Source organism: Neomonachus schauinslandi, chromosome 8 (assembly GCF_002201575.2).
Source record: "Neomonachus schauinslandi chromosome 8, ASM220157v2, whole genome shotgun sequence".
Lineage (NCBI taxonomy): Eukaryota > Metazoa > Chordata > Mammalia > Carnivora > Phocidae > Neomonachus > Neomonachus schauinslandi.
In genome coordinates this window covers 134,297,903-134,313,952 of record NC_058410.1, presented here as the reverse complement: position 1 = coordinate 134,313,952, position 16,050 = coordinate 134,297,903, and the positions used below count along the sequence as shown (strand labels likewise).

Below are 16,050 nucleotides of genomic sequence, written 5' to 3'. Positions count from 1 at the left end.
ACATTTTACGAGTGAAGAAACCGAGGCTTAGAATGGTTAACTATCTCATCCAAGGGCAAAGCCGGTGGGGTCAGATCCTGGACCCGGTGAGTCAAAGTTTGCTACAGGGATGTGCACGCTGTGCAAGAAATTTATCCAATTCTCTTCCAAACCGTAAAAACCAACGCTGCACTCAGAGAAGCCCTCGACTGAAAACATTCTTTCACGATGCCACTTCTTTTTCAGAGAAAAACGAGAGGGCCTGGCTTGGGCTAGAAAAATGCATCTGGGGCTCTGTGGCTTGCTCAGCTGGGCGAGAAGAACCGCCCCTTCTCCGCAGCCCGAGGCCGCCGCGGCGCACCGCGCCTGCGCGGGCCTGGGCGCGGCGGGGGCGGGGGCGGGGCGGGAGCGCGCGAGCCGGGGGCGGGAACGCGGAAGGGGCTGCAGCGCGGGGCGCCGACCGAGCTGGGGGCGGGGCCGGCCGCGAGTGTGCGGGGCGCGCGGGTGACAGGTGTGGCGGCGGCCTCGCGGGACCCGGGGCGACGGCAGCGGCGGCGGCCTGAAGCCTGAGGGGCGGAGACGCGGCGGCGGCGGCGATGCTGGAGACCCTGCGCGAGCGGCTGCTGAGCGTGCAGCAGGATTTCACCTCCGGGTGGGTATACGGTGGGGGACGGAAAGGACCCGCGGGCTGGACCGGGGCCCCCGGGACGCCGCCTCCTTCCCTCCTTCCTCTCCCCGCACCCCGGCCCGCCCCGGTCCCGTCCCGCGCTTCGCATCCCCGCCCCGCCGAGGAGAGGAACGAACTTTCCGGCGTCGGCCCGGCGGCACTAAGTAACTTAGGTCCCAGCCGGCTCCGCCTCGCGCCGCGGAGTGCGCAGGAGACTCCTGGGCCCCCGAGGCACCTGCCGGCTCGGGCCTCGGGCTCCTGCGGCGCCGCGGGGAGCCGGGCCCGCCGCCCCCTGCCCGGGCCGAAGGTCGCGGGCGCCGCAGCGCGCACTGCCGGTCAGCGTCCCGTGCCCGCTTCCTCGCGCGGCCCGCTCGCGGAGCCCTCGGCGCTGCCGGCCGCCTCTTTCCCTCCCTTTTGTTTGCTCCCTCTGTCCCTGCGCCGGTTCGGCGCCTTGGTGAAGAAATTCGTGGGGCTAGAAGAGCAACAGAACTACATCGACACTGCTCACAGCTAGCTGGTGGTTACAAGCGCAGACCAAGCGGTTCCCAAACTTGGCTTAGAGTCCCCTGGGCATCTTGGACACTCCCGATCCCAGGTTGCCGCCCATGCCAATGTAATCAGACTGGGGCCGGAGTTTTCAGGATTCCCCCGGCTGATTCCAGTGTGCTGGGAAGTTTGGGAACCACAGGCATAGGTTCCAGCGCCAGACTCCCAGGGCTCTCATCTCTGCCACTAAGCAAATGTGCTTTTGCAAGTTACTTGAATTGTGTTGCCTCGGTTTCCACAACTGTACAGAGATGATAAAGATGGTACTAACAGGGTTGTGAAGATTAATGAATGAACATGTAAAACACAACGTGTAGAATGGTAAGCACCGTGTCATCTGTTGTTACTAGTTAGTGCTTAATTCATTTTAATTTTTTCATTTCTTTAGAAAAGGTGTCACCTTCATAAAGAGTCTGTTACCTTATCGTACAAATCCTTTGGAGAATTTTCTGAATGAGGACATCTCGATCATAGGGTTTTAACTTTTCAATGAGAAAGATGGGGCTAAGATTTTATCTTATGGAACAAAAATGTTTACATGGTGTGCCTTTTGGGTGCTGAGGATTTGGGGCAAATACGAGCACTTACCCCATGTAAATCATTTTTGATAGTTTTGGTTTGGAGTTCTTAAGGATATGATAGATGCTGTGGGAGTTACTCATTTATGGGTTTTGGGTTTTTTTTTTGCATGCTTGCAATTTTTTCCCCCATTTAAATTGAAAAAGTAACTTCAGGGTGTAAATTATTGAAGAATTTTCGTGGGATACTGTAATAGTCTGCTTGGAGCATGAGAGTGGTCATGGATAAACCCACCTGGTACACCCCTGTTATCATTACTTTCAACCAGTTCTTTGACTTGATGGCCTAACAGTCCAGGTTCTTGTAGTTACTGAAACTTTCTAGGTTGTGTAGTTGCCTCAGAACCCACTCATACTCATGATCTTTGCTTAAGAAGGTTAAACTTACCTAGGAATGTGGACTCTGGACCCAAACCATCCTGGGAGATCTGGACAACCTGAATTTAGGGTTTAGTTAGGAAGAGACTTGGGGGGGTGGATCTGGTTAGAACTCCTTGGAAACTGACTTGACTTCTTGACATATCATAGACTGGAGCCACTTTGAGATTACATTTGAGAGGGCTTTTAGTCCAGTTAAGACACTTGATTGGCTCCCTCCTGTACTGGTCACTCTCACCTGACAAACACTGGTCACTGTGTGCCATTTAGCCTGTTACCTGGCAGAGAAAGAACTCCTCTCCAGGTGAGGTCTGTCTGTCTTGCAGCTGACTGGCGGCTCTAAACTCTGATGTTCACTTTTGTCCGGTTCACTAATTCCTGTGCGACCCTTACCAAGAAAGAATCCTCTTCATTCATTTTAGTAAACACTCTGTATTCAGCTTGAGATCAACCTACTTTACATAATTGAATATTTTGCCTTGCTGAGGAAAGATGAAATTAAACACAGCGGTCGTGTATATTGTGTGAAGGCTGGGAGGGATTCAGAGGTGAAAGTTACATAGATAGCCCTCACCTCCTAGAGCTATCCCACTGTACCTGACATACCTTTAGAACAGTTGGTGTCAACTGTTCTAAAGCTTCCAGTGTTGGGTTGCACGAGGGAATGAGTAGAAGGAAGGCCTAGTGGGTTTCTGTGGTCCTTCAGTTTTTTTTTGTTTTTTTTTTTTTAAGTAGGAGAGGATTAGCTTTATCAGTCTCCCAAGAGAATGTCACAGTAGTGATAAAAGCAAGTCTGATGAACACAATGAATTTCCACGTTCCATTCAGACTTAAAAAAATGCAACTTAAGATCAGTTAAGGACAGTGGCCAGAGATGCTGGTGGCCTGCGGGGTGGGTGCAGACTCTAAATTGTCCATGGACCTGGGGTCTTTTTTATAAATGTTTTTTTAAAGATTTTATTTGAGAGAGAGAGAGTGCACAAACAGGGGCAGAGGGAGAAGCAGACTCCCCACTGAGCAGGGTGCCTGATGTGGGGCTGGATCCCAGGACTCTGGGATCATGACCTGAGCCAAAGGCAGACACTTAACCAACTGAGCCACCTAGGCACCCCTTTGTAAATTTTTATTCATAATGACAGTTAAGTCAAAATTGAGATAAACCTGGAGATTATATCATGTTCTTTCTTACTTAAGTGGGTGGCTGGCTGGCCCAAGTGACTACAGGAGGGAGGTTCTGGGCCTCACCCTTCTGCCCTCACCCTAGGTGAGTCCTAATTTCATTTGACTTACTCAAAACTCTTAGAGCCTTTTGGGGAACTCACATAGAACATGTACGTTTTGGGGATTGATTTGAGCTCCAAGGGAAACTTTGGGATATACTGAAGCACATACTTCAAATCCACTCTGGTCTTTGGTTTTTGCCTTTTGAGCAATTAGGGCCCAAAGCCTCAGGAATGAAGTAATCAGGAATGCAGAACCCTCAGGGAACTGATAATCAGATTTACTGAAGGTTTATAGCTGCCTGTCACTGACTGGTGTTTCCTGTTGATAATGCTCTGGGTTCTTGTGGGTAGGGATAGAAACACACTGGTCACTGTGTGCCATTTAGCTTGTTACCTGGCAGAGAAAGAACTCCTCTCCAGGTGAGGTCTGTCTTGGCGGGAGGCAGAATATCTAGAAGGTCGTAAGAACTGTTGCAAACAGTAAAGCAGGTTAAGGGGGCTGGGGGGGTAAGGTGATTGCTACTTTATACAGGGTGGTCCTGGCTTATTTTTCGGTTGACTGAGTCTTTGAAGGTTTTTGTGGAGGGAGTAGCATGAGCCTGCTTGTGTTTCTCGAAGAAATTTGAGAGGCCGTGTGATGGGAGGGCTGGACATATAGAACAGGGAGAGTATTTAGGAGAGTATTTAGGCTATAATTATGGGCCAGGGGAGCCATGATAAGGTGGTGCTGGTAGCAGTTTCACAAGGGAATGGATGTGACAGGCACGGGGTGAATTTGTAAACAGTGAGATGTAGAAAGGGAAAAAGGTAGGGAAATTCAGGATGTTAACTGTGGAGTATCTTAGATAAATGATGTCATTTACAAACAGAAGAATTTCAATAGTTTTGAAAGAGAAGCAGTTGACAGTGAATTTGTTGTGTGAGGTCACTTATGCTTGACCTCAAGAAGCAATTGGAAATGTAAGAAAGCCTCAGGGAACAGGTCAGCACTGACAGGTGTAGTTGGGGTTAATTAGGGTAGAGATAGTCTACGTTCCTCTCCCTTTCCTAAGTTTGTGCAGCTTTTGTGTGACTCTCAGGCTCCAGAACTGAGGGGTCATGTGTACTTTTTTTTTTTTAAGATTTATTTATTTATGTTAGAGCCAGGACATGAGCCGGGGGAGGGGCAGAGGGAGAGGGAGAGAGAGAGTCTTAAGCAGGCTCCATGCCCAGCACAGAGCCCGAGGCAGGGCTCAATCTCAGGACCCTGAGATCATGCCTTGGAAATCAGGAGTCAGATGCTCAACAGACTAAACCACCCAGGTGCCCCACATCATGTGTACTTTTAAGTGTGATCCATGCTGTTTTTCCATGATCTCTTTTTTTTTCCAGATTTTATTTATTTATTTGACAGAAAGAGACACACTGAGAGAGGGAACACAAGCAGGGGGGTAGGGGAGGGAGAAACAGGCTTCTTGCTGAGCAGGGAGCCCGATATGGGGCTGGATCCCAACCTGGGATCATGACCTGAGCCGAAGGCGGATGCTTAATGACTGAGCCACCCAGGCGCCCCATGTGATCTTGTTTTTAAAGAAAGAAAAAAAAAATGATGAACATTCACGGAAAAATACAGTAGATTGGATTTGTATTTGTAAGGAGAATTTCAAGTCAGAATAACGGAGACACGAACATGGTTAAAGGAATTGAACCTTAATGACAATATACTCATTAATATGTTTTTGTGGTGTTTTCAGGTGCTGAATCCAGTGAATCAGTTGACTCAGCAATCATCCTGAGCTTTCATAATAGCTGGTGAGGTTAGCCGAGTAGGAAATTGAAGCACAAATAAATGCCATTAAGGCACCCTGTGAGCTTGAGTCGGCTAGAGAAAGCACATTTTCTGCTCTTCATTCATTATAGTGCTCCGTGTATCATTCTGTTTATCTGCTGCTTTTTAAACTTGTCGTGGAGGCAGTTTTGCCAGTCACCTCCATGTCTTAGGATGCCCCCATTTTAATATTTTCTGCAAAGCCTAAAAAAATAAATGTGCTTGTGTCAAATCAAGGTAAGTCTTTGGAACAATCTGAAAATAAATTGTTGAAGTGTTAGGACAAATTTGAGGTTTAGTGCTTTGAACTCAAAAGTGTGTTTTAGTTGCTTTTGGTAGAAGATAATGAGGTGCTCACTTAAGTCTAAATTGATGGAGTCAGAGCAGCGCTCATGTCTTCCTGGGGCTTGTATGGGATTAGGAAGAAGACTGGGAACGGTGGGGAAGCCTTTTCTAGGAACTGGTGCATTCAGGAACCTCTACTTTATTTCACCGTGGCCCGATAACGTACATAGTTTCTTACCTTTCTTGGCGGCGATAATTCTTATACTTTTCATGTGAGTTAGCTCTGTTTACAGAATGCTGACAAAGTTGTTATTTGGAATTTTATTTAATTCCTGTGGCAAATCATTACCGTCAGTATAATACCACCATTTTATGTTTGAGGAAACTGGGGTATTACACCCAAATCAGTATTTCCTTCTTAGTGAGTCATGACATAGTGTGTGTGTGTGGGTATATACACACACACCTGACCTTATTTTTTTTCAACTTAGAGTAAGAACACTAGTCCTTGTGACCCGTTCTGTGTTTCTCTCCTCAACCTTCTTCACTGTTTCCCACCTCCTTCCAGCTACTTTGTTTTCTCCATCAGTTTCTGTTCTGAATTTTGGCACAGGGATGATTTATGTAGAGAAGGTGTGATGAGAAGAGACGAATGTCTAAAAGACTGTGTTTATTACAAAAATGTGTTTACAAAGTTTCAAACAAAAAATAGAATCACAGTGAACCCCATATATCCATGATTCAGATCCAACAATTGTCAACTATCGCCACAGTTGCTTTTGCCTCTCCCGTAGTTATAAAAGTAGTCTCAGATTTGTCTGTTACATCTCTCCTACATCAGTTTGCACCCCTAAAAAAAAAAGAGACATTACATAAATGCAATGCCAACATCATACTTAACAGAATTAACACTAATTCTTTGATATTATCAATTATCCAGTCCATAATCAAATTTCCTGGTTCTTAGAAATGTCTTTTTACAGTTGATTTGTTCAAATCCAGATCAAATAAGTTCCACACATTACAGCTGGTTAAGGACCAATTTTAAAGCAGCTGGCTGTTAAGGAGCCACATGGAGCTCTCATTGACCCTTCCAATAATTTTATTTTCAGCTTCCTGTGATATTCCTTCTTTCTTTTATTCTAATTTTTTCTGTCTTTTTAGGGGGGGTGTGGAAGAACACCCCAAATTTGAATATATTACAATTGAAAAAGTAAAAGTTTATTTCAGAAGTAAATATTTGAGATACCAACCTCCAGATTTGCCAGACCATATAATAAGAATGGTCCAAAAAGGATCTTAACAGTCCTTTGCAATATCCTTGTATACCTAACTATATGGAATTGTCCTGAGTCACTAAAAATATTACTAAAATCATTTTGAGTGTACTGTACCACTCTGTATAACCATCCTAGTATAATTCTACCTGGGATGTCACAACTAAGTGCCTTTCTCAAATTTTGGAGTGGAGGTGATAGAGCGTGAGTGTCGAAATACCTTTTCCTAGTTGCTGCATAATCTTAATTTAAACTGGATTTGCTAGTTGCCAAGGTGAAGCTTGGAAATTTATATTGTTTCTTTTTTTTTTTTTAAGATTTTATTTATTGAGAGAGAGAGCGAGAGAGAGAATGAGCAAGGGGGAGAAGGAGAACCAGGCTCCCCGCCAAGCAGGGAGCCTGACGTGGGGCTCGATCCCAGGACTCTGGGATCATAACCTGAGCCGAAGGCAGACGATTAACCACGTAAGCCACCCAGGTGCCCTGAAATTTATATTGTTTCTCTAGGACAGTTCAGACTTTTTACATACAACTCCTGACTCATCTGGAAAGAGAGGAACAAATGAGTTTATTAAAGAGATTGCAGAGTCTTTTTGACAACAAAGAAGTTCATCTCATCAGTATTTCAGTTTTTGAAAAATGACATAGAATAATGCGAAAATTTTTGTATGAACTGGCATTCCAGTTTGTTTAAAAAAAAAAAAAAGTTCCTTTCTGGTGGTTAGCCAGGCATTATGGACGAACAAGATGGAGTCCTAGGTCCGGGCTGGCACATGGAGGCGCAGGCTTGGGGGCATACATAGGAGAGTCGGCTTATACAGTAGGCGGCTTCTGGCTGATAGAGTGGTCAAGTACCTTGAGAAACGGGCACCTATTTCTCGTTTTACCAAAGGCTTGTTAGGGGCTAGTGGTGGTACCGTGGCCTGTGTTTCAGACTCTACTTAGAAACGAAGATTTGTTGAAGTAACCACATGAAGAAGAACATTTACAGCAATATCTCATTTGATACGAGAGTGGCTCATAATGTAGCACTCGCTTTTTGGCAACCTCTATTATATGGTACAGAGTCGACAGCCAAAAGAAGGTGAAAATGGCCCAGTGAAGCAAAAACAAATTGTACAAAGTCTTTGAACTTCATATGATATATAGAGGAGCCTATTTAACTTTATTTTTTTCTGTGCATCTCTAGCCCATTTATCTGTTTTCTAGCCCAGTAATTTAAAAAAGCCAATAATAAAGAGGGAAGAGGCTGCAGTTAGTTAGGTAGCTAGCAGGAGCAGTGAGTTATCACTGATAACCAAATGACCAGTGGTGGAGATGGGAAATTTAAATTTAGAAAAAAATAGACACAGGATTCCAAACAAACTCAGATCACCATAGATTGGTTTCAGGTTGGCAAATGAAAAGGCATTCCTAGCTCAAACATCTGAGGAGATGATTGTTTTGCCACAAAATGTGATCCAGTGGTATTCATAAGAATGACCTGGAGTTAGCAGAAAATGTTAAATAGAATATACCAAGTCCTCTGTAATGAAAAAGGTTTGTAATATATTTTAGAAAGCTTTTGATCAGTGTCTAAAATTTCACAAAATGGTACTTAAAGAGCTTTGAGTGCCTGGTATCATATCTTTTATTAAAATGTGCCACTTGGATATCTTTGTTGCCTACCAAATTCACCTATGTGGATCACTTCTTTTTCTAATAATACCAGGTAAATGACATTTCTCTAGTCCAATCAGACTTAGGAACTTTCTAAAAAAGGGATTGCGGCAAGAAAAAATATAAAGATGTTTGCTACAAATGTTCTATTTGAGGTGTCTGACATACAGTAAACACTCAAATACTTGTCTGTAGAGGTGCTTAATTCTTGCTAAAATAATTAGCTCATCCAATGTAAAATTTTAAGAACTGTGAAATTCATGGTTGAAAAAAATCTCTTAAGCTGTAAAAATATGATATTTTATAATTGTTGAATTATAGGCTGAAGACTTTAAGTGACAAGTCAAGAGAAGCTAAAGTAAAAAGCAAACCAAGGTAAGCCTGTGCTAAGTTTTAATTTACTGTGACTTAAATTTCACATAGCGTTCAGCTCTAGTTATGGTAGTATGATTACTTTAGTGGATTTTACATCTGTTGAGTGCACTTGACTACAAAGCAATCTGATTATAAATTGTGTAACACTGGAAAATTTTCTGAAAAAATTATGAAATGGCTGAAAGGGACATGGTGAGGGGTAGTTGTTTTATTCTAGGACAACCAGTGGTTATTGTTTGATCACAGTTAATCATTTTGTATATTAAGCACAAAGTAAAAGTCCTGCATTATTGAGAAGCAGATTAAAACTGAAACAGTACTTGGCAAGTGAGCCTCCGGAGCTGTGTTACCTGTTTTATATAAAAACACACCAGTGTTGTGCAACTTTTTCATTTTCATTTTTTTTTTAATAGGTAAAACACGACCAAATTTCACTTTAAACCTAGAGATTATGAGCTTTTTAAAAAAAAATTCTTATTATCTAGCATGTTATCAAGGTATTCATCGTGTTTGCTAAAAATAATCTGTAGGGCAGAGTGATGGATGATAGTATATTACAGTATTTGAATTGTGAAATAAAACAATACATTTCTCTGAAAGTTTAGGTAAATTGTCATTAGTAATTTAAAAATATTCCACATAACAATTGACAGTGTCAAAATTCTCATATGTAGCTTTTTTTAAGTTGGCCTAAATTGGAAGCAATTTTAATAAATTAAGTGGTTTTGTTTTTGGTTTTTGTTTTTTTTTTTTGGCAGGACTGTTCCATGTTTGCCAAAGTACTCTGCTGGTCTAGAATTACTTAGCAGGTAAGTGTTTCCATTTAAATAAGAAAATTATGCTTCTGACGATTGTCTAAAAATATTTTATAATTTTATAGGTAGAAACCTTAAAACAACTAAATTTTACCTAAACATAGTGATTAGAAATTATTAATTTATTCATTTCCCTGAGGGGTTTTTACTTTTCATTGATTAATGAAAAGTCCGTTCAGACTTTGAGCAGATTGATCACTATTGTATTTGCTAGTCAGTACTTTATTATGTGTATTCATGTTTATGGTTTTTCTGTTGCAAGAAAATTGATTTTGAATTCAAGTCCTTGATAGTTCTCTTTGATTTTTAATTTTATGCCCTTTCTTTTCTACTCCCCTCCTATTGGCATGCAGATTAGTATTAAAATACATGATTTTCTTCCATGTGGCAACAAAAGCATAAGCAACAAAAGAAAAGAATAAATTGGACTCTATTAAAATTAAAAACCTCTGTACTTCACAGAACCCATCAAGCAAGTGGAACAGCAATCCACAGAATGGGAGAAAATTATTTGCAAATCATTTTTCTGCCGAGGGACTTGAATCTAGAGTATATAAAGAACTTTTATAACTCAGCGATAAAAAGACCCAGTGAAGAATAGACAAAGGCTTTGAATAGATATTTCTCTCAAGAAGATATAAATAGCCAATAGTCACATGAAAAGATGCTCAACACCATTTGTGGATGCTGATCGAGACCACAGTGAGATACCACTTCACACCCTCTAGTCTGGCTGTAGTCAAAAACAAAGATAATAAGCGTTGAGCACATGGAGAAATAACACCCTTTTGCAGTTAGTAGGGACATAAAATGGTGCAGCTGCTGTGGGAAACAGTTTGGTGGTTTCTTAAAAAGTTAAATGTAGAATTACTGTGTGACCTGGCAATTTCACACCAAGAGAATTGAAAACATACGTCCACATGGAAACTTGTACACAAATGTGCATAGCAGCATTATTCACAGAAGCCAAAAAGTAGAAACCACACCAGTATTCACCAACTGATGAGTATATATTCAGCCACAGAAAGGAACGGAACACTGGTGCGTGCTACAAGGTGGATGACACCCCAAAACCCAACACATGATTCCATTCTGTGAAATGTCTAGAATAGGCAAATCCATAGAGATGGAAAGTAGATGAGTGGTTGCCACAGATTGGAGGAGAGAGGGGAATGAGTATGGGCTTTCACTTTGGGGTGATGACAATGATTTGGAATTAGGTGGTAGTGATAGTTGCCCAACTCTGAATATACTAGAAACTACTGAATGAGACACTTTAAAGGGGTGTATTTTATGGTATGCGAATTACCTCAATGTAGCTGTTATAAAAATATATAGCTTAAGTATGTCATATGCAGTTCTGAGCTTAATAGTGAGCCCTCTGACAGATCCGTGCTGAAGATGTGTGCAGGAGAAGATAGAGCTGCATTTATGATGACACGGTCACCTATGCCCACAGTTTGCTTTTTCTTTTCTAGCTCTTTCCTGGCTTTCTTCTTATGGTTGCTAAATCTAGAGATTTTTTTTTCTTTTTTGAAATGAAAAGTGCTTAATTTGATACCAGTTTCCTGCTTGGTTTTGTTGAGTGAAGAGCGTAAGTGAACATGAAAGAAGGTATGGTAAAGATCAGTGGTGTACTCTTTACATTTTATCATTATTTTTTTTAATCTAGTGATTTAGTTGAATGGACTTCATTGAAAGATTTAGATGGGTAGACTTTCATGTTTGGTAGTTGTTTGAAATGGGGTGCACTGTGGGACTTAACATGAAAATTTACAACCATAGGAAGATGTCTATAATATGTCCGTTCATTGCCCTGAAACACAGTTTTTTTCTCTTTGGAACTAATATTAAGTGGAGGAAAGACCATTTTAAATAGCAGATCTCTGAATTACAATGTTTTTAATTGTTAAAAATTGTGACAAAATACATATAACATGAAATTTACCATCTTAACCATTTTTAAGTGTGCATTTTGGTAGATGGATTTTTTTTTTCTGCTTCTACAAAATAAGTCATTGGAATTTTGATAGAGATGGCATTAAATATTTATAGATTACTTGTGTATTATACTTGTGTATTATTGACAACATCTCAATGATATTAGTCTTCCAATCCATGAATATGGGGTATCTTTCTATTTATTTACGTCTTCTTTAATTTCTTTCAGCAGTTTTGTAGTTTTCTAGTCTTTCATCTTTGTTAAATCCTAAATTTCTTTAATGCTTTTATAAATGGAGTTTTTAAATTTCTTTTTTGAATTTTCATTGTTAGTATATGAAAATACAACTGACTTTGTGTGTTGATTTTATATTCTGCTCCTTTGCTGAATTTGTTTATTAGTTCTAACAGGGTTTGTTTCTGTGGAATCCCTAGGCTTTTCTACATGTAAGATTATATCACTGGTAAACATAATTTTACTTCTTTCTTTCCAGTTTGATACCTTTTCTTTCTTTTACTTGCTTAATTGCTCTGGTTAGATCTTCCAGTACTATGTTGAATAGAATTAGCAAAAGCAGGCATCTTTGTTTCTGATCTGAGAGGAGAAGCTTTCAATCTTTTGCCACCAAGTATGATGTTAGCTGTGGGTTTTTTATAAATGGTTTTTATTATGTTGACATAGTTTCCTTTTATTCCTTGTTTTTTGAGTTTTTATCTGAGTTTATGAAAGTATGTTGAGTTTTGTCAAATGCTTTTTCAGCATCAATTGAAATTATGTGTTTTTCCCCTTCATTTTGTTAATGTGGTTATATTACATTGATTGGTTTTCATATGTGAAATCATTCTTGAATTCTAGAAAAAAATCTGATAGGTCATGGTATATATCCTTTGAATATGCTGCTGAATTCAGTTTGCTATATTTTATTGAGGATTTTTACATCAGCGTTCATAAAGGATATTGGTCTGTAGTTTTCTTGGTCTGTGTCTTTGGCTTAGGTATCAGGGCAATGCTGGCCTAGAATGAATTAGGGAATGTTCCCTCCTCCGGTTTTTTTGAAGAATTTGAGACCGTTGTTTTTTTAATGTTTGGCAGAATTCATCAGTGCAGCCATTAGGACCCAGGCTTTTCTTTTTTGGGGAGGTTTTTAAAAAATTTTTTTCCAGTTTTATTAAGATATAATTGAGGTATGTCACTGTATACGTTTAAGGTGTACAGTATAGTTGTTTGATTTACATGTATTGTGAAATGATCACAGTAAGTTAGCATTTATCATCTCATGGAGATAAAACAAAAAGAGCAAAAACAAAAATTTTTTCCTGTGATGAGAATTCTTAACAGCTTTCATGTCATACAACAGTGTTACTGTAGTCATCGTGTTGTACATTACATTCTTAGTACTTACCTTATAACTGGAAGTTTATACCTTCTGACCACCTTCCTCCAGTACCCTCTCCCTGCGCTCTCTGCCTCTGGTAACCACACATCTGATCTCTTTTTCTGAATTTGGATTTTTTTTTTTTTTATTCCACATATAGGTGAGATCACAGAGTATTTGTCTTTCTCTTTCTGATGTATTTCACTTAGCATAATACCCTCAAAAGTCCATCCATGTTGCCACAAATGGCAAGATTTCCTCATTTTTTGTGGTTGAATGATATTCCATTGTATATATTGTATATATGCACTATTCATCCATCAGTGGATGCCTAAGTTGTTTCTGTGTCTTGACTATTATAAATAATGCTGCTGTGAACATCAGAGTGCAGATACCTTTTTGAGTTAGTGTTTTTGTTTCCTTTGGTTAACTACCTGGAAGTGGGATTGCTGGATCATATGGTAGTTCTGTTTTTAATTTTTTAAGGATCCTCCATTATGTTTTCCATAGTGTCTATACTTGTTTACAGTCCCACCAACGGTGCACCAAGGGTTCCTTTTTCTCAACATCCTCACCAGCATTTGTTACATCTTTTTAATGATGGCCATTTTAACAGGTGGGAGGTGGTATAGTTCATTGTGGTTTTGATGATTTGCATTTCCACAATAATTAGGATGTTGAGCATCTTTTCATATACCTGTTGGCCATTCATCTATCTTTGGGGAACCGTGTAGTGAGGTCTTTTGTACATTTTTAAAAATTGGATTATTTGGGGGGTTTTTTTGATATTGAATTGTATATGTTCCTTATATATTTGGGATATTATCCTTTTATCAGATGCGTGGTTTGCAGATATTTTTTTCCCATTCTTTAGTCTCTTTTCACTTTGTTACTTCTTTTGCTCTGCAGAAGCTTTTTAATTTGATATAGTCCCACTTCTTTTTGTTGCTTGTTCTTTAGGTGTCATGTCCAAAAAATCATTGCCAAGACCCATGTCATGGAACTTTTTACCTGTTTTCTTCTAGGAATTTAATGGTTTCAGGTCTTACATTTAAGTCTTTAATCCAGTTTGACTTAATTTTGGGGAGAGGTATAAGATAGGGGCATAGTTCCATTATTTTACATGTGAATATCCCATTTTCCCAGAACCATTTATTGAAGAGACTGTCTTTTCCATTGAGTATTCTTGGCTCCCTTGTCAAATATTAGTTGACCACATATGCTTGGGTTATTCTAGACTTTCTATTCTGTTCCATTGATCTATTCATTTTTATGCCAGTTCCATGCTGTTTGGATTACTGTAGCTCTGTAGTGTAGCTTGAAATCTGGAAATGTGATGCCTCACTCTTTATTCTTGTTTATTAGGATTGCTTTGGCTATTTGGGGTCTTTGCAGTTCCATATAAATTTTAGATGGCTTTTTATACTTCCGTTAAAAAAGAAAAAAAAGCCATTGGAATCTTCATAGGGATTGCATTGAATATATGGATGGCTTTTGGTAATATTGATGTTTTAACAATATTCTTCCAGTCCATGAATGTGGGATACCTTTCCATTTATTTTTCATCTTCAATTTCTTAAATCATTGTCTTACAACTTTCAGAGTAGAGATCTTTCCCCTTCTGGGTTAAGGTGATTCCCAACTATTTTATTGTTTTCAATGCTATTGTAAATGGGATTGTTTTATTTTTCACATAATTTATTGTTAGTTTATAGACATGCTACCGATTTTTGTATGTTAATTTTGTTTCCTTCAACTTTACTGTGTTTGTTGATTAGATCTAACAGGTTTTTTTTGTGGAGTCTTCAGGATTTTCTATGTATAAAATTATGTCATCTGCAGATAGAGACAATTCTACTTCCTTTCCATTTCTGATGCCTTTTATTTCATTTTCTTGTCTGATTGCTCTGGCAAGGAGTTCTTAGTACTGTGTTGAGTAGGAGTGGTGAGACTGGGGGGCGCCTGGGTGGCTCCGTTGTTAAGCATCTGCCTTCAGCTCAGGTCATGATCCCAGGGTCCTGGGATCAAGCCCCACATTGGGCTCCCTGCTCAGCAGGAGGCCTGCTTCTCCCCCTCCCACTCCCCCTGCTTGTGTTCCCTCTCTCACTGTGTCTCTCTCTGTCAAATAAATAAATAAAATCTAAAAAAAAAAAAAAGGAGTGGTGAGTTTGGGCAGCAGAAAAACTTTCAACGTTTCACCATTGAGTATGGTGTTAGCCATGAGCTTATATAAATAAGGCTTTTATTATGTTGAGTTATGCTCCTTTTATACTTAAGATTTTTTTATTATGAGCAGATGTTGAATTTTGTTAGATGCCTTTTCTCTCCTAGGACTTTTTTTTTGGTCTTTCTATAAATGTGGTGTATCACATTGATTTACAGATGTTGAACCATCCTTTCATCCCAGATGTAAATCCCTCTTGATCATGGTGAATGATTCTTTTAATGTGCTGCTGAATTTGACTTGCTAGTATTTTATTGAGAGTTTTTGCATCTATATTCATCAGGAATATTGGTCTGTAGTTTTCTGATATTGTCCTTTACTGGCTTTGGTTGCAGAGTCTGCTAGCCTCCTAAAATGAGTTTGGGAGTGTTCCTCTTCATTTTTTGGAAGAGTTTGAGAATGATTGTCATTAATTCTTCTTGAAATGTGTAGTAAAATTCACCAGTGAAGGCATCTCATCCTGGGCTTTCCTTCATTGGGAGATTTTTGATTACTGATTCAATCTCCTTAGTGGTAATTGCTATTCAAACTTTTTGTTTCTTCCTAATTCCATTTTGGTAGTCTGTATGTTTCTAAGAATTTTGCCGTTTCCTCTAGGTTGTCCAGTTTGTTGGTGTATAGTTGTTCATAACAGCCTGTTACGATCCTTTGTATTTTTGTGGTGTCAATTATAATGTCTTCTTTTCCATTTATAATTTTGATTTGGGTCCTCTGTCTTTTTTTCTGTGGTTAGTCTAGCTAAAGTTTTGTCAATTGTGTTTGTCTTTTCAAAGAATCAACTTTTAGTTTGGTTAATCTTTTCTATTGTTTTCCTGTTCTCCATTTCATTTATTTTTTCTCTAATCTTTATTATTTCCTTCCTTCTGCTAATGTTGGCCTCAGTTGTTGTTTTTTTTTCCCTAGTTTCTTAAAGTGTAGTT

General features: G+C 39.7%; 1 protein-coding gene across 3 annotated transcripts in view; it reads left to right on the top strand.

The window, feature by feature from the left end:
- The first annotated feature begins 462 nt into the window (after positions 1–462).
- The window catches only part of DTNBP1 (dystrobrevin binding protein 1), a 122,886-nt gene continuing 107,298 nt past the window's right edge, over positions 463–16,050 (top strand). For 2 of the 3 annotated variants that reach the window (XM_021696943.2, XM_044917345.1), the window contains exons 1-3: positions 463–631; positions 8,721–8,774; positions 9,533–9,583. In XM_021696943.2, coding sequence (XP_021552618.2) covers positions 576–631; positions 8,721–8,774; positions 9,533–9,583 — 161 coding nt within the window. In that variant the 5' untranslated portion in view covers positions 463–575. The remainder of the gene's footprint in view (positions 632–8,720; positions 8,775–9,532; positions 9,584–16,050) is intronic. The other variant, XM_044917344.1, reaches the window with a different exon arrangement.